Here is a 24,008-nt window from a genome sequence, read left to right as displayed (position 1 = left end):
ATCATATTTAACCACACTATTAGGTCTGATTATTCACAAGAAACAAATACTTATAAAAAAGCATATGTTTCTTGTATTGTTTTATGAAACATCTGGTACTAGTCATTGTGGTTGACAAGATGCTCAAAGATCAAAGGAAGTGCCATTCCTATTCAGCTCCAGAACATTGTAATTCTTTCTAATTAAGTTATGGTTTCACTAGTTCACAATGAAATAGATTTCATACTTAATTAATACAGCAGTTTCTGAAATTTTTCAGGTCAGCCTATGTGCAATTAAATAATCATTCCAGCACCTGCACTGCTATGCAGAGATCAGATCTCTTATAAAACTTGCCATTAGGAAAAGCTTCTTTCCACCCTTTAATAGAAGTAGAGTATTATTTGGAACTAGAGGCAATTTTTGAGCTCTCATAGCTGAGTTATGTAGATGATCTACCCATACTGAGGAATTTATTTTGTGATTGATAGAAATATTAGTGTATAGTAATAATAATAAAATACTGGGTTTTATAAAACAACTTACATTACAAACAGTGCCCAAATAAGCCAGTATAAAATCACTAACAGCGAATCATGGGTAAGCAACCCTGAGATGTGAAGGCAGCAATCACACAGCACAGAGCATGGCCGTTCTAGAATAAAAGGAAGAAATGTTGATTTACGACCAGCCTCTGAGGCATAGGTAATTATTAATACCAGTGCTTATGTATACACATTTCCAACTTGTGCTTTTTTAACCCTGTCCAAGCAGAGAGTTCCAAGGAGAGGCAGTAAGACTATCCAATTTTACAAATTCGCATAGCTCCATGTACCTTACAAATCAGCATAAGCATCTGAATTCCATTTTTTTAAAAAAACACTCAAAAAACCCTCCCAAAACCAAACATACAGGGTATATAATACTGCAAGGGTTTTTTTATTCTAAAATTAATCCATAAACAAAATTCCTTTAACTTTCTTCAAGCTAGCAATTCTTGGGTTTATGTACAACTTCCCTGCTTCCCCCCCGCCCCCCCTTTTTTTTATGTCAAAGGCCTAATCTTCCATGGTGGTTTAATCAAGGATGCAAATTTGCTTGCTGTCCAGCAAAAAAAGACTAAACGTGTATAAAATTAAAAGCAAGACCTTTCACAAGAACAACTTTACAGAGTGACTGGCAACTATGCATCAATGTAACAAAAGCCTTAGAATAGATGCTTTTCTCAAAAAAAAATTATTTTTTTTTTCCAGGAATTTTGAGTTATTGCATTAATACAAGTAGCCTTAAGGTGCTAAAATGCCACCAAGAAAAGCTTCCAATATGTAAGCTCAGCCCTTGAATAGAGTCAAAGCAATCTTTGACTAACTCTGTAGCTAATATCCCACACTCAAGTTGGGTTTTTTTTTGTTACATAACAACATTAGAGGAAGAATTAAGATGGAAATACACAGCAGTTTATGGGAAAGCTCTTTGAAAAAAATTGTAGATTATTTCACAATTCAAAATTCCAGTAACACAGCAATTGCTTTTCATCATAATACACCGGGGAACAGGCAATAACAGCCATTTAATATTCCAAAACAATCCTATCATACTACACAGGGACAGTTTTCTTAATAGCATTACATAAAAAGGGCAAGAAAAGATATCCTAATTGAGAGCAGAAGACAACAGCATAGGCTAAAAACAGACTTCAGGCTTCTCATGCAGTATTAGCTCCCTAACAACAATAATTACCCCAGAACAATCCAGTCCAATCCTTAGACTAACTGCAAGCTTACTGCAGCCTTTGGTTTCTGTCCTTGATGACTGTGGCTATTTGATGCTGCACCCAAGCAAACAAGAGCTTTTCCGCTCAACTGAATGTTGTGATTCTCTGCTGAACAACTGACCACGGTAATTCAGAAGGAAGGTGAGCAAGACAGAATCACCATCTCCATAATACTTCACTGGATGGATCTGCTTTGAGCCAGAGAATAAAAAGACTGAAATCTCCATGGTTTCAGCATCTCACAAGCCGGAAGCATTGAACGATGTTTGTTACGGAAGACGGAGAAGTTTCTCTCATCTGGCATAGATGTATATGAGAGGAAGAGACTTCCCTTCAAATGAAACCTACTGTCAGGGATCTGTACTCTGCTCAACACATCAGTAATATTGGTCAATTAAGAGAAATTATTGGGTTTGATCAGAAGAAAAGTGGCTCACATCTGCTTTCTTTATAACAACATCTGTCACTCAGTACTAGATATATTTATTTTGCCATAGGAACAATAAGATGTGTTAAAAAATAAACAAGAGTTTTGCCCACCACAGCATACTGTAGATGGCTAGTGGAATTGTATGTGTTATCAGCCAACCCTTAAATACTGTCACAGCATCTCACAACTATTTAAATTCTGCAACTTCTACCTTTCCTGCCTCTGCCCTATCCAGAACATCATTATCATACATCAACCTTTTCCACTGAGAGCATGTATACTAATACATACTAATCACCATGAAATAAATCCATAAATCACTAATAAACATAATAGTAAAATTATGCATCATCCCAAACACAGTCCCTTAAACGCCATTTTTTGCAGTTTTATGAAACGTTTCTACAACGAAACAGTAGTCTGTTTGCCACTGTTCTCACATGACTTGCACCCTGTGATCGTTTAAGTAAATTAACTAAACTGTTTTATTGTTTAAGGAAAGACACAGCTGGTCACACAACAGCAATATCTTGCTTTGCTTTTAGTAACGCATTAACTGTGACAATAACAGCACAGCGAGCTGCTGCCAAAACCACACCATATAGCTGTTAAGATACCTCAGACTAAGTTTTGTCTGTTACCACAGAGGAGGCAGAATCACAGCTATCAAGATGGGAATCAGCATGGTCTAAACAGAATAAAGAATACCGAGTTGGGAAACCTTGATTTTCTAACCTCTATTTCTCCTCTGGCTTCCAATTTATTCCATCCACTTTGAAGAACACATTTCTCAGTAACCACGTTTCTCTACCTGTAAAACGGGGGTACTTTCTGATACGATGCTCTGAACACATTCTGGAATTGTAACGTGCTACTTTCTCCTGATTCAAAGTACGATAAATGTTCCTGCCCTCTAAATACCACTGAATAATGAGGCTTAATACAGATTTCAGTCAAAGTATGATGTAATGTTTGTAAATGTGAACATAATCTTGAAGATGGGAGCTTTCTCTAAGCTTATTTTTTCTTTTTAAAGATGGGAGGCATAAGAAATAGCGTTCCTCTTTTTGCTTTTCTGGTTCTATTTATATAATTTTTCTCATTAGAGGGTAAGTTCCCTTGGAGCTCTCTGCTTTACTACACCTTGCATTGTCAGAGAGGAGGTTACTGAATAACAGGAAGTAAGTCTTAACGCTGCTGTGTTAAGAGTTCATCTTCAGTTACTCCTTGCTCACTGATTGCTAACTCAGAAAAATTAAACCTTTGTAAAGAGTGGTTTGAATATTCCTTAAACTTTTGGTGCAGCCATTGATTTGCTTTTATTTTACTAATAATCACAGAGGGCACAGCCAGATAACCTTGTGTACATCCACCCAATGCAACTTCAAAAAAAGTACAAAACCCAGCTGTTTGCTGGTGGCCCTCAGCCAAGAAATAATTTTACTCCCTCCCTGCCCCCCAGCAGAGCCATGGTTATCAATCATGTGTCTATTCAGCCCACTTCAGTGGAAAGTACAGCAACACACCGATGCCATACCTGTTTAGCATTGCCTCATGTGCACACTTCATCCATTCTGGAAGCTAAAAAGTCAAGTTAGTACCTACCAGTTAATGACCAAATACCTTCTGAAATTTTAGTGCAATTTCAAAAACAATCGTTTGACTATGCTTATGTAGTTTAGTGTGCTCTCTGCACAGCCCTAAGTCCTAGAAAGAATAAGGTGACACTTCAAATTTGCATCTTTCAGGAAAAATCAACAGGAAAAAAAAAGTATCACCTGACTTGCATATGATTACAATGTGTATTTTTTCTTCACCATTCTTAACTATGAGAAATTAATACCAACAAAATAAACCTGGATTTGGGTACACCTCAAAAGTGAATGCTATATACAAAACACACACACTACACTGCCAGCTTTATCCAAGTTTTTCAGTAACAGTTTGGAGGAATTACTGTAAATAAAAGGAAAACAATCTACGGACTCCAACAAACTACTATGCTAGGAGGATCAAAACCAAAGTCAGTATGGGAATTACGGTATTCTGAATAACATGTGTAAGCTCACTGGAAACCACATTTCACAGAGCCACTGAGCTACAGCAGAGCTGTTTGGAGCCCAGCTACTTCACAAAGAACACGCACCTTCAGCCTGAAAGCAGAAACGTCTCTGCGCCACTGCTGCAACCCAAGATCCTCCACGTGCATCTCTTGTTTCAAAAAAAGTATTTGGAGCAGTAGTGCTAAACTTCAGGGGGAAATGTAGACCTAATGCTGAAATATTTTCTCCAGGTAACCCACAACTCCAATTTTGAAATCTGGACTCATACACATTTGTCTCATTTCATTTCTTTGAAGCATTTTGGCTCTTTCCACATATTTTTCAGTGAAGCTTGTTAAAGCGCAACAAGTAAGTTGCTGTGAAAACAGAGCACTGATCAAACAGTGCTCACAATTTACCTTCTCAACCTATGAAAGCCACTGCAGATTATTAAAAGATTACAATAAAAATTGTTCTTCCCCATGTGCTGGTATGAGAAAACATGATGCTACCAATGCATTCCAGACAGCAAGGCTGCATGCACTAAAAAAAAAAAAACAACAACAACAAAAAAAAACCAAAACCAAAAACATGAGCGAACCCTTTCTTGCTCATTTATATCTGAGGTTTTAAGAACACTATTCAACATAGTCACTAAGAAAACTGATGCTGAGCCAGACCCAAAACATACTACAGACTCAAAATTCTGTCTTTTAACACCTCATGGTCATTGCAGAGCATCTGGAAAAATAATTTATTGCATATGTACAATACTGGGAGTGTTCTAAGAGCCAAGACCCATGGAAAAATAGAAATATACCCTATTTTTAAGAAGGGATCTTAATATTTTTGACATGCACTACTTTTGTGTCAAGTTTTTGTCTTATTAAGCAAGGGGCCTTGCTTGGTATTTATTCAACAGGCTGTTCCTTTCCTAGACCTCTAGCAGTTAAAATAGCACACTAGAAAAAAATGTAATTGCAAAGGCTGGCCAATACGCGTAGGATTACTTCATGAACAGGAAAAAAAAATCCACTGGATGGCCTCACATACTTAGAAATGGCAGGGATAAACACTACTTTTCTGTTCTAAAATATCTCACTGCAGAGGATAATTTGAACTTTAAAGTCACATGATGAAACCATAGGTTTGCTAAACATGCAACGTGTATGGTTTGAATGACTTAAACCAAGTTCCTGTTTCCTTTACAGAACTGTATGTTTTTGTAGTCAGCGAGCGTCTGGATTTTTCATCTTAATGTACAGCAGCTAAAGAAGTTATTGTAATACATACACCCAGCTTTCTACATAAATAAAAAGGGCTATATGCTCCAAACAATAATTGTATTTCATCTGACTATTCACGGTGAAGTCTCAGCCCATTGTATCTGTGGAGCATTTTCTTGAAAAGGTAAGTGCTTTATATTACTTTGAAAATGCAATGTTTTATTCATCACAAGAGGCTCAAATTGTGAAGCTAAGACTATAATTTAAAGTTTTTAGTTATCCATTCTTTAACAACATTTGAAGTACACAAAGTAAAATACTGTATCTGGGAAACATCCTCAGAAAGTTGAAATTTATAAAAAAGCTGAAATTTATAATAAAGGTGAGCATTAAACAGAGTAAATGTGAAGACTGTTTTCCGGTAAGTACTTAAGTCCCATTGAACTGATGATAGCTAGATGATGAAATACTGGTCAGTGGTCTGGGCAAAAGACTCCAACCATTGCCTAAGAGCAGTCTTTTAAAGGATGGACATTGTTGGATAATCCTAACCACACTGCAGGAATTGTATAGGACAGGAAACACGTCAGCTACGCTGCTTGGAGATTATGTTCAGTTACTGCTGATTCATTTATATTCTGGAAAAGTAAAAAGAAAAGCTTTCGGTTTCTCAGAAACGGATAGTTTTTCAGAAGTTAAGGGTAGGATTTCTTAAATCTTTACAACTGCAAATACTTGCTCACGTGTAGGAATTTTGACATTACAAGAAAGATGAATATAGTATTTTACATTTCAGTCTTTCATATACTGCAAGCTGCCCCCATCTTTTAACTTGGCAGACATACTACGAACAGAAAGGACAATTTCATCCCCCAAATCATATGCAGTGTTTTCATGGGTCGATGCAGGACACGTCCACCAAGAGCAGAGTTTCACAAGCAATATTATGCATATTGCTTTATGACTGGATGAAAGAATATTTTCCTTCTAAAGGCTGGTGACAGAATGCAGAAAGACTGCCCTGCCAAACCTTTTATAGAGGAAGAGTTCTGGCTGCCAGGGAGAAAACTCCCCATTTTAGGAGCTCTACTTTCTAGACCTGAAATAAACAAAAGTTTCCTTGAAACCAAGCTCTCCATTTGCAAGAGGTAACCATCAAAGTGGGGATGGGGGACCAAAAGCAAGGAAATTTTAGAGACTAGGTGCTCTCGGTACTGAAAGTAGTCTTTTCACAACTTGCTGTTTTTAAACTGCCTGCTGAACACTATGCTCATTTGCTCAGCTCCATCTGTTGGAAGTGAAGGATAACGTTATCTGCTGTGCTTCAGAAAGTAAAAATGAAATGTATTTGCTTCAACTGCTGACACAAAAGGCAGAGTGGATGATAGTGAGGAAACAGGGCCAGAAAGAGAAAAAGAAAAAAAAACAAGAAAAAAGTGGGGCCACATGAAGTTAAGGATTCATGTGTGAATGATGGTCAATTAAAACAAAGTGAGAAGGAGCAATGGTAAAAAAAAGGGACAAAATATTGGAACATGACAATACAGAAAAAGATAATGCAAGTAGCATATTGCAAATTTCCCTCATTAATTAATCTTAGGAGAAACAGAAATAGGCCTGGCTTCTGCCATAGCTTCAATACATGTGAGCTTTGACATGCTATATATTACTCTCAGTTACCGGTGAGTAAATAGAAATAACAAAGTCAGTTTATGTCATAGTATGTTGTGAGAAAAAAATAAATTAATTCAGGTCTCGAGGTGTTTGCACTCTAAGCTGACAGATTCCACTAAAAGAGTAAAGGACTCAAGCCCCCCCCACCAAGCACAGCATAAACATTACATGCAGTTTGAAATAAAATTTATGTCCCTGCAGTAAATCCAAGAACCAGCAAGAACTGAGGGAATACCAGATTTTTTCACAGCAGAGGAAAATGACATAATAAATTCCTTATTTTTTTTATGATGGAAACTCAAAGTATTTTGACAAAAAATGTGGTTGGCTGCATGGAGATTATGAAATAAAAGATGTGAGAAATAAACAACTCTCCAGTGCTCTGCTGCTCCCATGGAACATATCTTTTTATTTTAAATTAAATTAGTACTAACAAAAGTCTATAAAAATTGGCAAATATGTTCATCTTACTACAGCAAAAGTTGTGAGCTCCTTCATCCCATTATTATTCTAACCATACATTTACTTTAGTGTAAGGAATGAACGTAACACTTTGGGAATGTTTTAAAACTGTAAAGGCTTACAATTTCTAAGAGTTGCTTTACATGACAGATGAGCACCTTACAGTCATAAGACTTTCTAAAGCTATCCATTCTGATGTAAACAAATGTATAGAGAGGTTATGCCATCTGTGACTATATTCAATCAAGCAGCTGCAGAGGCTGCAAAGAAGTCAGGCTTTTCTGACTGGGTTCAATTTATAATCTCAGCTAGAAAACCCTAATGCAGTGACTTCATGAGGTGATGAGCAATACATCTTGTAAAGTGCTATATATCCTCAAGTTTCACTGAAATAGCTATGAAGAGACAAAATATTGCAAAAAAAAATTACATTGTAGGATAAGGTCATAAGTCAGAAATATATATCTAGGTGGTATGACCATGTCAGAGAGAAGAATGTACAAAGTATTAGGCATATTTGATTGCAGCCACCTGCACACGAGCCTTTCCTACCACAATCTGAACTCAAAATTGCCATTTGCTCTCTTTCAAATACTTAGTGAGACACCAGAACCAAATAAGAAAATAGTCTGACATTATCGTTGTGATTTTTTTTTTTTTTAAAGCAGAATAAAAACTTCTAGGAATAATTTAAGGGGGGGGGGGGGGGAATAATGTCTACAGCATTAACTTTAATCTTATTTGCCAAACCAAAAATATTTCAGAATAAGCTACAAACTGCTAGCAGATATTTTTTCTTCTGTGATGAACACTTTACTGAATTCAAGCAAGCATTATGCTCATACTGGCTAACTGTAGCATAGCTGCAAACAGCTTGTTTTGTTAAAATTTTGTTTGTGTGGGTAACCTTAAGGTGATTTTCTGGAAGTTCCCTTTAAAACAGCACACGTAGAAATTTTTCCCTAAGTCAGAATTTTAATACTTACACTGATTATAATCATACACATATAGTTGCACTGTTATTTCCCCCCAAGTGAGTAAGTTAATTCTAGACTGAATAGCTTTTCTTTAGTTTAAATCTCTCCCCAGATGAGGCAAGTTAAAAGACATACACTTATGTTAGAATAACAACGTCTAGGTGGAGAGCAAGAGTGACATTAACATTGTTATTATTTAACAGTAATGTTAAATAATGGTCTGTGGTTATAAACAAGAGTTGTAACCCAACTGAAACTATTCCAGGCATTCCTTGACACCTGTGACAAATGAGGCCTAAACACATCAGTAGCATGTCTGTAATACTATGCTGGTCCATCGTTAAATATCACAACATGCAAACTGGCAGGTACAGAAAGAGAAACCAAGATGATGCACGCACTTACACAGTACGTTGCAACTACTGGAATATGCTGCATTAAGTCTAATGTTCCTTACTTTGTCTTAAATGCCCAAAGAGTAGCTAAATAAAATAAAAAATACCTTGCTATGGTTAAAGTTGAACCCAGTATCAGTACCAAGGCCAGATCCTGAGCAAATTTAACCAAGTTTTGGCATCTTGTTTTTCCTGTAGTTTGATGTAAGGCCATATGATTTCCTGTGAAACCCTAAACTATGTCCTTTGTTTCCTTTGCAATTATGCTACCATAGAATTCCAATGTTGCTAAGCTATTCTGAGATTCTCTGCAAGGACACCAAGCATGGTTAGTTGGCCCATCATGTAAAAGTTGTTGAGAAGATAATGGAGACTTTCACAATACCAGAACTAAATTCAAATATTCAGCCCTGCAAAAGGCCTGATGGGACTAGAAGGTTACACTGAAGACTCTGGTGGAAGAGCTCAAAGTGTAAATATTTCTTAACCTCCTGAAACTACTGTGCAGGATGGTAACAACAAGCTTTCTGCAGATGCTCAAGTGGTCCCACATTCTCTTTCTCTATCCATCACAAAGTACCTATCCTTCACCAGATTAAGCTTCAAATCTCTCTTCTAATAGAAGGCCAAAATTTTACTTACAGTTTCCTTCATTCTTGAGATTTCTCCTGAGTATTTAAGAGATCAATTGTAGAAGTTAGAATTTAATGGTCTTTAGATTTCCAGGAAATAAAGAGAAATCAAAGCAGCAGAAGGAAGCCAGAAGAAGTAAGTCTGTCAAGCTCCATGGCTGCAGCTGACTGAATAGCACAGTAGATCACTTTCAGCTATAGAGACAACGGGAAGTAGAGAGTACTTGTGCTACTTCATTAATGAGAAATTCAAATATTCCCCCCCCCCCTCCAGTGCTTCAGTATTAAGCATGGAATGCAATTTAGAAATCAGACTGATCACCTTTATTTCAAGAGAGATACTTTGAAATTGAAATCTAGAAGGGGGAAATCACTAGTATGAACAAATACAAAAGGCCAGCCAGTTGACTACAGTTGTCGGGTTTTGCATGTGTGGTGTGGGTTTTGTTTTTCTTTTTAATTATTCTCACTCTTCAATGTAAGCACTTTAGTACAAACTTGAGTCCTTCTTAGTGGTTCATACTAAAAATCAGCTGAACAGAAACAAAAGCTCTACTGCAAGCATTTAAGATAAATTTCCTCAATTAACAGGACAACAATATTTCCTCCAAACTCCTATCATCTTTGAAAAGATTTTCACTCCACTTTTCTTAAGATTGTTCATATTTAACAATCTATTTTTAAGCTTCAAAATTATATTGACTCTTAATTTGCTTCAGAGACTCCCACCAGTTTTGCCCATCAATGCTTTCCTACATGGTGTACTCCAGCTCAGAGATTAGAACACAGCCAGTTTGACCAGCCAACTTTTCCCCTCCTGCAAGTGTACCTGTAGCACAAAAAAATCTTGCCTGGGTGCGTCAGTCCTTCCTGTAGTGGAATCTCTCCAAAAATAACCTTTTCTAGAAAGGAAGAAATCGTGTCTAAAATAGGACAAAGAACAGTGCTGAATCAAAACATAACTCCACAGTTTTATATAAATGAAATTATAATTATATAAGATTATATACACACTTAATCAAGCCACTTTGATAAGTCAACTTTTCTAATTAAAACCAGTATTAGAATTCCAATTTTGAGGAGAGATTAGAAATATCAGAAATATGAAGTAGTGTCAGAGGTAACAACCATAAATGAACTGTCAAAGAGTATTAAGACACTGACTTATCTATAATGAACACTGGTTAAAAACATTAATGCATCTTTATGAACTTTACCAATTTAAAGTTACTTTCACTTTAAGAGTTAACATCACCAGAATCCCTTTATGGAAAATGCATCATGTACAACTAAGTATATCGGTCTTGTTACTAATACAACTGTATAGAAACTTCTATAAGAACTCCACTGCTCTGTCTTTGCCTGATGTACTGTCTATGTACATTGCTTGTACAGACCAGCTCTGCACACAACAAAGTAAAAACATCAAGCTCAAATCTAACACAAAACTTAAATCCTTGTGAATAAAGAAGGATTATTTTTTTTTGCCAGAGAACAACATTCTACACTGTAAAAATGCCTATGTATTCAACTTTTTCCAGTACTAAGAATCTTAATCAGATATTCAAAATTGATTAGGAATAGTGAGTTCATTACCTTATGTTTAAAAATATTTATCCTTTGTAACTAAAAACCAAAAATATGTTATTTTCTGCATCAATCAGTACAAGGTACACAAAAGTTTCTTTTAGAAATTGAGTTAATTATGCTTTTAGGTGGTCTGTAAAATTTACATATCTGTATCTATTACACTCAAGTTTTTCATCAGTACATATTATGTTCTCCTACAAAGCTTTTTGGCTTAAAAAAGGATCCTCCAAACGCTTATATGGTAGCAGAATTATTAAATCAACATATCATAGCATCATTACAGCTCACAGCCTATCCATATTACTCTTAAAATTCCCTATTTTCAGGAATTTACAACTCAGCTGTAGAAAAATGTCCGTTGCTAAAACTTTATCAATAGGATTATAATGCACCAGTAATCATTTTCTCAAATTGGTGTATGCAGAAAGGCTTTTTTTTTTTCAGTTTTATGCAACAGCTACATCTAAAAATGACAGTATTATTAATGTATAAAGGTGTTTTAGTATGAAAGCAGTTTGTTCATAACAGTTCTTAAACATCCACATTAATTTTATATGGGCTCCTCAGTGCAGACTGCAGTTATGAAAGGCCTTTTTTTCATAACAGAAAGGAAGCAAAACTAAAACAAAGAAAGGAATGTGACTCTTGCCTCATATTGTGATTATCTTTGCATTTTCCTCAATATGCGGTGTGAGCCCCGAGACTGTCAGCTGGGTTCAAATTATACAAAATTCCCAACCTTGCCACAGTACAATGAAGCTATTTTGTGGCTGTAGCTGGAACCCACGCACAGGAGTTGCCCTGCGTACTGCCTTATCTTTTTTTGGCAAGATGGTGAGGAAAAGCGGCTCCACCTAATCACAGAGCCAATTCCTTCCTCACCTGCCAAAGGGCCAACTCTTCCATTTATTCTACAGGCGACATGAGTGCACTGAATCCTGGCTGTTGTCTACAAAGCTGAGCTGCAGTAAAGTCTTGTCTGCATCAAGTGAGGAAAAGGGGGTAGTGGTGAGAGCAGGAACCAGATAAAAAATAAAAAGGCAGATTTCTCCAGCTAAAAATATTTTGCAAGCTAGCTTAAAATTAACATATGAACATAAAATCCACCCCAAAAATTACATTTCTTCTGAACAAATGGTTCATACTCCTGACTGCGCATAATATTTAACGCACAAATTAAAGACATTACAAACTGTACTTTAAAACCTGCTTCACCTTCCTTTTCCATTTCAGTTTCAAACTCCATTGAACAGGAAATAAGCACGGTGTAGAAGGAAGGATGACTTCTCACAACATGACGTGGATCAGCTACCCAAGCAAGAACTTGGCTTTCATCTCCCCAGAAGAAATTGAAGCCTTCATAGCTTCTCAAAACATCATATCAAGACTTATGCACTGTTATATCGCCTTTTTTGTACCAACAGGATTAATAGCTGGCATATGTATTTTGATTGTTTTCATAAAGAATTATTTGCAGTACAAAGTCATAGAAAATTTAGACTTACTTCTTCTACACTTCACCATCAGCAATATTATAATGATTTTTTTATCATTTACTGTCATTACTAGACCTGACTACTTAAAAGCAACCCACTACACGTGTAACGTGCTGTCATTTTTTTTCAACTTCAGTTATTTCAATTCTCAGTATGTTTTGATTTTGACGCTTCTCATACTATTACTCAAGAGATTTCCAGCAAGGACTGCTCTTAGCAAAGCAACGCAAAGACCCATATTGTGTGTTGGATTTGTACTTATATATGCCTTCTGTTTGTCACTGACTGAGGCAGTACTCGTTGGCACAGATAACTATCACTTGGAAACAGACTGCCAGTTAGATCCATTATTTGCATGGCCTGAATATGAGATCATTAAATTCACCTTTGGATTTGGAATCCCATCATTTCTTCAGATACTCTGTTATACTGTTCTTTTTGCTAAAAAAGCACCTGCTGAAGCTCCAGCCTTAAAACAGCACATTCGTACTTACCCTGCTGCATACATTATAAGCATAACAATATTTATATGCCACCTATTTTATAACATTATGATTCTCTTCAGGACAACACTCAAATTACAGAAGAGCATTGGAACTCCAAAGAATGAGCTTGTGATGAATATTGCAGAAATAGTGTTGTTCTGCGAGAGCTGCGTTAGTTTGGTATTTATACTTTGTTTTCACAAACCATGCAAGGATGAAATACTTAAAGTCATACAGAACTGCCGAAGGGAAAACACTGCCAACAATCACCTTGAAATACCAGTAACAACTATGACCCATGAAAGTGGGTCTCAGTAATACTTCCTGTTCTGAAGAACTGTCAATCCACTTTGCTTTTGGTTTGTTTTTTTTACTTTTTCAAAAAAGAATAATTGTTCCTTCTTTAGAACCCAAACTTGGACTATCTTACAGCTAGCAGTGCTGGAAGAAAGAAGAAAAAAAAGACATTTAGTTCTAGTATTTGCAGTGATCTATGAGAAAACATGCAGGGTCTGGGGTTGTTTGGTTTTTGTTGGTTTTTTGGGTTTTTTTCAATATATATATTTAAATCACCTATTTTCTGCAAGTGTTACTTCAAAGCCAAGTAGAAAGAAAAGTACTGTTGCCATAGAGGTGTGCTTTTGTAATAATATCAATTCCCCAGCAAAGATGCAAACAAAAACAGCAGAAAGCAACTTTGAACAAAGGTAAAAATCTGCAGCCAAAGCATTTTCCCAGGTGTGCTTCCTCTTTTGACTTCTTACTTTACAAACTACTTATTTTTATAACATTGGTAAATTCCAGCAGCAGCAGCGAAGTATGGCTTAAGACCCGTTAGGATTCTGAAATAGTATGTAATACTGTAAGTCTGCTCTTACTTTTTTTTATATTACATATATATACATGCACACAAACTGAGCATTTTTTCCCTTTTTCCATTTTCCTCTTCTACTTTTGTTTGAACCCTTAAGGTTTTTGTCTCAACTCTTGTGCCAAAAAAAAAAAAAGATTCAAATTAATGGAAACACTGGTCCATAAAGGAAAGCTTTGGGTCCTTTGTGAGGCACTGAACTGGAACGATCAACAGGATGGCTAATTAAAATTTTGTGCAAGAATGAAAGCTTTTTGTTAATGTACTCTCAGCTTCAACTTTGCATTAAGACTTACAGCAATTATTGATTTAAGCCATTCTTGATGAGTTCATTCAGAAGTATGAAGTTGCATGCCTTGGAAGAGTCACATTCAATAATATACTAACTAAAAAAAACAAAAACAAAAACGGGGGGAAAACAAACAAAAAACCCAAACAAACAAACAAACAGCACCAGAAAAGCCAGCCCAGAACAGTATAACTAAGGCATGTTTTTAAGAAGGCAACAAAAGCAGAGCCCCAGTTCCAAACTGAAATCAGGGCTCTGCTGGAGACAAGATAGGAGCATCACACAGTTAGATGAGAATTCATAAATGGTGCAAAATGGGGAAAAAAAATCTGAATCAGAGAATAAAACAGCTGTGATAGAAGTTCAGATGTAGCCCTGCAGAATCGGTAGCCAATGCAGGCTGAGATGTAGGTGCAGAGTTTTAAATGCTTGCTTTGAGCACATTGTTACTGCAACCGAATTTGGCCAGGAGCCATCTTACACATTTGGCTTCAGTTTCAGCTTTTCCTCTCATAGAGGTGGAGAGAACGGAAACAACAGGGAAGGCACAAAATTGTACTAGATCTTGGATAAATACATAGACTTAGATTGCAAAGTTATAAAAACACAGTGATGTGACAAAGAAGGCTTCTGAGAAAGCCACTTTAATGCTTAAATATGTGCCTTTGCATGACACCTGGATGCTAACGGAACTGCTAGGGTTTTTTTTTGCAGTTCTATGCTTTGGAAGGTCTTCCTGACGGGGTCCAGATTTGCGTGGATGGCTGGTGCAAATCAGCGTGGGCTGCCTAAGACAGAGAAAAGTGAGCACTGATTGATCAAGAGGAACACCTTCCGCAAAACAACAGCCAAGTGCATAAATGGAAGAATAAAGGACATTTGTTCAATAATAATACAGTATGTAGATCTAGGATCTAGATATACGGATCTAGTCTTACACATCCAAGTCCTGAAGTTTATGGACCATGACTGTATCACATGCAAATAAAGGGCAATATGTAGACCATGACCATAAGGATCAACATTTCTGCAAGATGTAAAAATCAACTGGTAGGATGTCTGCATTGTATTATGTCAGCCTGTTTTCCAGTTCAATTTTGTTCTGCTGCCAGCACGAACAGATGGATAATTAAAGAACACTACATATAAACAGATCATTATAGAACCTGGTCAGAAAAGAATTACATAGATAAGAATGATCTCTTTGAATACAAGAGCCAATTTCATACTTGTGAAAGGATTTCTCAGCTGGCATCAGAGGTTTTGTTTTGTACCTGAGAAGAGGGAGATTCAACAACATGGACCAAAGATGAGCCCTGCAGAAAGAAGTTTGAAGAGAAGAGTTGCAAGAGCTGTACGTCGGTGAAAAAGCTGACAGACTGAGTGAAAGCGTATGGCAGAAGATGCAAGCTGTTTATCCCAATTCAGACAGAGTATCATAGCTTCAGCTGCGCCATGGATAAGTAGGTTATCTTCTAGTATGGGAATTATGCACAAAGGATTCTACTGTAGTCACTGCTTCCATATATTTTATATTTGAGGATGAAAGAATAAATATTGTACTGTTTCTGAGTCCTGAGTTACTGTTAAAGGTGCCTAAAAGAAAATCTAGTCAGTAAATGTTGGCTCTAGTTAATGTTGGCTGGGACTTGGAAACTGGTCTAATGGTGAGTGAATCACAATAATGCACCTGTAAGGAGCCTGAAGGTTCAACATGGGTGGAAGGATGCTTCATGATACTCTCAGCAAGGTACACAGCTAAAGCAGAGCCATAACCAAATGTCTCAGAGAAATAAAACCCGCAGGGGCCTACTGTCAGGTCTAGGATTTGGGAACGAGTACGTCTTGTCAAGAATGAACTGCTTTGTACAAGTCTGTGAGTACTTCTGGGTATAGCTTCTGGCTGCCATCTGTGAGATCCGAGCGAATGTGCTCTGGTCTATTCCCTGTCCACGGCTGCTGTCGTGGGAAAAAACAGAGTATTTTCTGGATGGCTGGTTATATAGTCATAAAGGAATCTCAAGGTACAATGAAAAGACTTTGTAACTGAATAGGAGAAAACAAAGGTAAATGGGAGAGAAGAGGTTGAAAAATGCAGAACAGTAATTCAGATAGTTATTAATATAACTTACAGTAATACAGAAATGTTTTGTTAAATCATTCTTGATAAAGTTATTCAGAGCTTACATTAAAATTCAGGACAAGGAATGTGCAGTTCTAGAGAAAATCTACTTGCATCCACCTAGATGGAATATGGTGGCAAATGCCCCTATGTGCAGTAGGGGAAGGAACAGAAACAGTCCCCAAAATGCATTCTAAATAGTCTGATATGAGGAAGAAAAGAGCAGCTTTGGCTAAGATTAAAAGTAATAATTTTTAAATTATTAATAACTTGAAGTGTATTTTTAAGAACCAAATAAAAACTCCCTGCTCGGAGAGATTTTTTTTTTCCCCCTATGCCAGCAACAGCTTTGTTGAACACTTACTTCTTCCAGGCTTCACCTAGTTTTGAACAGTATGTTCCAGCAGAAATAGAGCCTATATTTTTATAGGCATGCTGTCAAAATTAACTAAAGGGATATACTGGAAAATTCAAAGAAGAATATTTTACTTCTGTACTGGTAATAGTCGTATCTTTCTAAGACTTTGGCCTGCTTTTGAAAAAACCCTTCCATTCAGTAAAAGAAGAGAAATCAGCAGGCTGCCTAAGTTTAAGCATGAATTTCTGAGTTGGTAACATGTTTTGGAAAAGAACATGTAGAGAGTAAGGACTCATCTTTGCTGAACCAGCTGGCTCAAATTTGATCTGATCCCATTGCAAAACAACATCTGAGCTAAAGAGAGACTGGATTTGCACACTTGAATCATAACTCAAGCTGCTACACCCTTACATGTATTACTAAGCCTGGCCTTAGTTACATTCTGATTTCAAACTTAAAGACCCTGAAAGGGCTACAGCATTATTTATCTCAGTTTTGAGGTAGTTGCAGAAGATCTGGGGTACGGTGAAAGCTCAAGCAGTTCAGCCAAAATAAATCCTCTACATAATGTTTACACCATATATGTTGCATGACAAATTGATTCACTAATGGCTAGAATGAAAGAATACATTTCACTTCCATGGTACAAGTGTCCAGCAAAGGACTGCCAGACTCAACTACTAAAGTAAAAACAAGTGATACTTTATGAATTTTATTTTTTAATCGCCTTTGGATAGAGCCTGAAGTCCTATGATCAATCATCTTTCACTATACAACATTTTGTGGTCCAATTTTGTAAAATTTGTATATTATCCCCCAAGAGTTTTGTGATATGCACTTTAAGAAAAATTAAAAGTTTTTACCAGAATAGTTTGAATGGATACAGGTGTTGTCCCTGCAAAAGAAACGGCTGAACTTTTAAAAATTATTTTTACTAAAAAAATGCATTCTCAGAATTATTGGCAACTGAAAAGCCTAAACACACAAAATACAATCTATCCAAGGTTTTCTGTAGGCACAGAACACAATTCCAACTGAAACTAAGTTTGATTATTTGCAAGACAGGGAAAGTTACTGAGGCTGGACAGGATAAAGTATGAGGGTGCTTTAGAACAGAGTAATGGATGCAGATGTCATTCAGTGGTTAAAAAAAGGTCAGAGTCAGCATCCATGCTAATAGAAAGTTGAGAGAATTTGGAGGAGGAGATGAATCTGCTTGCAAAACTTCACGAACTTCATTACAACAGCATCTGTATTTCCTCTGGACATAATTTCAATAGAAATTCTTAAACAAATCTTATTTCTTCTACATATGGTTATGTTATACTGTAAGCATTCCAACACAATTTTAATTTATGCTTCCTTCCCCTTCCATGCAATACAGTACCTTACTTTCTTTCAGCTTTATACACCCTGGCCCTGATCTAATTTCTCCAGGACTCAACAGCTTCATACCCAAAGCACTTCCACACTTCTGACAGAATCCAACAGCTCTTACATCCTACAGGGCTTATCCTGCTTATCGTCCCGCTGGAGAGGCTGCCGTGGAGCGGTGGCTCAAGAGCTGTGATACACCAGACCTCTGAGGTTGTTCTCTCCTATACTCACACCTCCCACTTTCTTCCTCTTCAGCTGTCACCCTTTTGCAACAGAATAGCAGGCACATATGTCAAAGTCTGCTAAATTACACAGAATATCTTTTATTAGGTATATATTGACTACTACAGATTTAAAAATAAACTGCTAGGAAAACTTTAAATGCTGGATTATTGAGGTCTGACATCATATGAATACTATGGCACCAGTTGCTTTCACACATTCTCAGCAACAATCGAGGTAAGGTACATCAGGCTGAACTGTAATACTTAATACTGTATTACTGAACTGTAATACTTAATATTCACTCTCGCAACTGTGAATAAGTATGGATCATTAAGGCACTCCCTATAAAGTCCCCATGGAATATCAGCAACTGACAGGGAAAGAGAAAGGGTACAATGTTCAGAAGCTGCTAAAATTAGTTTTAAGCATTTTATGGAATATGGAAGTGATGAACGGTGAGATTAAGATAGATTAATCAGTAACAATAATTTGACTGCATAAACAAGAGCCTGAAGGTGTTGTCATCTGTTTTAGGAAACAGGATTCACATGATCATCTCATAATATATTTAGTGAAATACAGAACTCACTGATTACAATATAAAAATACAATATAATAATACTAGATTTGTCCTCTTATATTTCGTAGTTCCACTAGCAGGAAAAACAGCTACTTTGTGGGTCTTTCAAAAGAGAATTTCCTAACAATTCTGGAAGCATGGCACAGTGACATATTTCTTATCGTTAATTCAAACAAGAAAATTAGCACTCAGAATTATACATTTTAATAGCAAATCAGCTGATATTCACAGCTAGGAAAACAAGGACAGACAGACCAGATGATTATCGAATCTGGCCCCCATAATTACAAACAACTAAAACCCAGAAGCTAACATCACACATAAAGGAAAGTAAAAAATCCCTCTGGCCCGTACAAGATCAGTGAAAGCTCTGAAGGACAGAATTAAGTACAGCAAAACCACATGATCAACAAATAACAATAAAGACTCTTTATAATCCTGTTCTTTGGGACAGCAAAAAATTAAGACCTTCAAAGCTGGTATCACAAGATTTTTCCAACATTACAATTATTCCAGTCCTATAACGCAATCATATTTGTACACTTCTCAAAGCAAAACACTTTAGGCTCTCTGCCCTCATAACCCTGTAGAAAGATACTCCAAAAAGCCAATCCACACACAGTGGAAGTCCAGAAAATCTTCACCAACACTAATTTGTGCAAACTTTCCTTTAAGCTAAGTAATAATCTATTCCAAAACTATTTATGAAGAGCCATCATGTAAGAACACCTTAAAAAACATTTTGAGTAACACCGCCAAAATCCTGTGTTCCTATGCACGGCGCGTTACAAAAAATCAGCAAATAATATATTTGCCTCACTGGCACTAGAAGGCAAAGTGCCTTCTATTCCCAAAGCCACTTTTGTAAAGACATTTTGCTTCACTTTTCTACATACGAGATCTATTGTAATCTAAAAAATATTTGACCACTGTAACATATGCAACACATCCATTATAATGACATGTTAATTGTTTACTCCACACTTCTGAAACTGTAACATTGTCTTCTCAAAATCCTGAATGCTGAGATCCAATTCATCTTATTCCAGTAGCAGTAGAATGCTGCATCAATGTACAGCATATCCATTCATGCCACTTAACATTCAGGTATCAGATCAATATAATCATAAAAAACAACTTACACAAATAAAATATTTCTCTTATGAGAAAGGTTTAACTTTCTTCCCGTTCCAAGCATTCTGGCCACCAGTAGGTGGTGTTTCTGGAAATGTCAAGTAGTTTTTTCCCCCCTACAGATGAAATGCAAAACTCCACCTGCAATACTGGTGTTTTTATGCAAGACTGAGGCTCCACATGCTCTGCAAAATAAGCTTATTTTATCCATGTGATTTTGAGCTGAGCAATTCTAAGAAGTGTGAGAATGATGATGTGTACCTGAAAATTTTAATACAAACAGGCAAAATGGGATCGACTTGAAGGTAGGAAAACTGAAATTTATATTGTCAGTTTAGCAAATGACCCTTTTCAGCTGTTAGATTTCTCTCAATCAAATATTTCTCTTTAGATTGTCCAGAGGCTTTTAAAAAATACCATGTATAACAGTAATTATTGCTTTATAGCTCTGTAAAATATGGTTAGCTACAATTTGCAAATAAATCTCAATTATTGATCAGCATAGCTGTAGGTTTGAATGGACTATATAATTTGAAAAAATGCTAGAGGCAGAAAGGAGGGTGAAATGAACATTAGGCAAAATAAAACTGACAAATAATGAGAGGAAAGATGCTTCACTAGTTCTAGTAAAAAAGAAACCAGCAGAAACGGGGTTAATTCTAGCCTTATAAGGCTGTTCAGCAGCACTTCAACTGCACACAAATTAGAACAACCCTGGGAATCTATAAAGCTTGTTTTATTGCCAAGGACATGCAGCAAGATCTGCATTTTGCTGTTGTAAACTATCCTTTATTTAAGACGTTTTAAAACAGAATAGACTTTTATATGATTTTTTTTACTGCTGAATCGTCAACAGGTGGCATTCACTGCAGCTTTGCACACCTAAATACAAGTTTTTACTGACACGACAGTCGAAGTTGACACATCCATTAAGCGTGTACCCGAGCAAGAACCAGCCTTCTGTTGTCTGGAGGAAAATCAGCTCTGGAGAAATGGAATTAAGGTAAAATAAAGTGTTTCAGAGTACATGGTTACTTGTAATGCTTGTAATTGCTTGGCTTTTGGTGGCCTTTCAGATATAATTAAAATCTGACCACAGACCGACCTTTTAAAATTAATTGCTTAGACTGTTAACTTATCTTTTATTGTATTTAAAGCAGTTTTACTGCCTTATTCAAAAATAAAAGGATTTTACATAAAAGACAACAGTTCATGTCTGACTTCCGTAGCTGCTTGAAACAAACACCGAACCTTCTTCAATAAGTGTAATTTCATACGGATATATTAGCATAAAGGTTTACTTTATGAAAATTATTCAAAACATAGCAACAGCTACTGTGTACTTATGCCTATTTCATTAAGAAATAAAAGCTTTGGAACTGATATCTTTATTTAAGTATCTGCCAGCTACTTCCAATAACTTGAACACATTTAAGCAAACTCAGAGCTGTATTTCTCACTGAAAATATTTTAACACCCCTACTCCATTAGTGGTTTGCTCCTTTTTCTCCCCAGAATGTGTATCAGCAGGATTAAAGTCACTAAAATATGCATGAATATGCATAAACTTTACTAGTAAACAATTTAACTTCTTTTTTTTTTAATATGTTTTAGTGTAATTAAAATCAAGGTTTTGGTGGTAAGATGAAGATTAAAGCAATTCAAAATATTTATATTTAACACAAAATACCCTGAGATATCACTTTCTTGCTGTTTTATTTGTTTGGGGTGTCTTTTGTTTGTTTGTTTTTCTTTTAAATAAACTTCTAGCAATGCTTCAAGTCCATAGCATTCAACATTTTTAAGTAAACAAATCAGATAACCAATATTTTCCATTCCTATCCGGAAGTCAGTGCAATATAATTAATCACAAAGAAAAGCAAATTGAGTATAATAATGTTGGTGTAAATCAATATGTTGCTTGTAATAACTTCATTTCTAAAATTTGCTTTTTCCTTCCCACTGAAAGCAGAAGGAACGAACTGCTTTTCATCTCCGTTGCCTTCTCAGCCGCAGACTCTGCTACTTAATAGCCTGACAAGCTGATGATGGAATAAATACATATCTTTTTATACATATATATTAAAAAAATAAAGGTTTTCTTCAGTAGACTAAACTCACTCATCTGATTTTCTATATTTCTACATTTTCTAATACTGAATCCCTCAAGGGTACACAAATTTTAACAGATCTGCCTTCACATTATATTATCATCCAGAAGAAATATAAATTCTTTTAACTGAACTTTTGTAAATATATTCAAACATGATGTTTCCTACAACCTCAGCTGTGTACGTTAAGTTAGCAGAAGCATACGGTACAATGCTGGAGTATGAGATTAATCATTTTCCATTTACAAATTGCAGGTCCAAGGATGTTCATTGATTATTAAAAGAAAACAAATGGAGCTAAAATTCTACTACCTTCCAACCTGCATGAAGAAACACTGTTGATGAAAAGCTTTTATTAAAGAGACCCAAGTACCATAATGGTAAAAAGATTCCTACATCATCTTAAGGCATACAGGAACTGCAAATTCTCTCATTTCGCAATGTATATAGTGTCCTGTAAAAAACATTAAGAAACTTACTATTTGTACTGCTATATTTCAGTCAATTTTAAGTCTAATTAATTTGACTTCTAAAGAATTTTTATTCCTATACAAAAGTGTACATCTTTTTCCATTCCAATCAAAATGCTTACTATGAACTTAGCTGAAAGCAACCAAAAAGCTGATTTTTTTGGCATTACCACCAAACTGTGAGTACTAATAACTTTTCTGCAGATATTTTAACCATGGAAACTTACTCTGCCTCAATATCACCTGTTATATGTAACAGCACAACTTTTAACCTAAACGGATCACATTTGTGTAATGAAAGCATATCTTCTAGATTAGCAGATAAATCAGAACACCAACAATATGTTATTGGTCTTTTCTTATCATGTCTTTACACGATATTTCTTTTTCCTATTGGTTTTGTAGGAAACATTCTGATACTGGTTGTCAACATAAGCTTTCGTGAAAAAATGACTATTCCAGACCTTTACTTTATAAATCTTGCAGTAGCTGATCTCATTTTAGTTGCTGATTCTCTCATTGAGGTTTTTAATCTTGATGAAAAGTATTATGATATCACTATTATTTGTACCTTTATGTCTTTGTTCCTTCAGATCAACATGTATAGCAGCATTTTCTTTCTGACATGGATGAGTTTTGACAGATACATAGCACTGGCAAAAGTAATGAGGTCCAACATATTTCGCACTATGCAACACGCTAGATTAAGCTGTGGTCTCATATGGATGGCGTCTATTTCTGCAGCACTAGTTCCATTTACAGCTGTGCATTTACAACACACCGGAGAGGTCTATTTTTGTTTTGCAGATGTAAAAGAAATCCAGTGGCTAGAAATAACCTTGGGGTTTATTATCCCTTTTGTGATCATCGGTCTTTGTTACTCATTAATTGTTCGAGTTCTTATAAAAGCACACAAGCATAGGAGTCTTCGTTTGCGGCGACAAAAGGCTCTTAGAATGATTTTTGTTGTTGTCTTGGTTTTCTTTATCTGCTGGCTACCTGAAAATGTCTTCATTAGTGTTCAACTTCTTCAAAAGAAAAGCGAGCCTGTCTCTTCAAGCAGCCCATCCTTCAGACATGATTATCCTTTAACAGGACATATTGTGAACCTAGCAGCTTTTTCTAATAGCTGTTTGAACCCCTTAATTTACAGTTTTCTAGGGGAAACCTTCAGAGACAAACTGCGACTGTATATTGAACAGAAAACAAAAATGTCAACATTACATCGCTTTTGTCAGGCTGCCTTAACGTCTGTCATTCCTGACAGTAATGAGCAATCAGAAGTCTGATTAAGTAGTGGTTGTCTAAA

The 24,008-nt window shown here is 36.1% G+C and overlaps 2 protein-coding genes across 3 annotated transcripts in view; one reads left to right on the top strand and one right to left on the bottom strand.

Moving 5' to 3' along the window:
* The window catches only part of CHLSN (cholesin), a 132,993-nt gene that overhangs the window by 93,129 nt on the left and 15,856 nt on the right, over positions 1–24,008 (bottom strand). The window lies entirely within an intron of this gene.
* On the top strand, positions 22,915–23,988 carry GPER1 (G protein-coupled estrogen receptor 1). Its single transcript, XM_075058595.1, has one exon. It carries the CDS (start codon positions 22,915–22,917, stop codon positions 23,986–23,988), a length of 1,074 nt encoding a protein of 357 aa, XP_074914696.1.

This window comes from Buteo buteo, chromosome 27 (genome assembly GCF_964188355.1).
Source record: "Buteo buteo chromosome 27, bButBut1.hap1.1, whole genome shotgun sequence".
In the NCBI taxonomy this organism is placed as follows: domain Eukaryota; kingdom Metazoa; phylum Chordata; class Aves; order Accipitriformes; family Accipitridae; genus Buteo; species Buteo buteo.
This window is presented reverse-complemented; position numbering and strand designations above follow the sequence as displayed.

What these genes read in the sequence shown, in the direction of transcription:
- GPER1 (XM_075058595.1), top strand. Translation starts at nt 22,915, where the DNA reads ATGGAAACTTACTCTGCCTCAATATCACCTGTTATATGTAACAGCACA.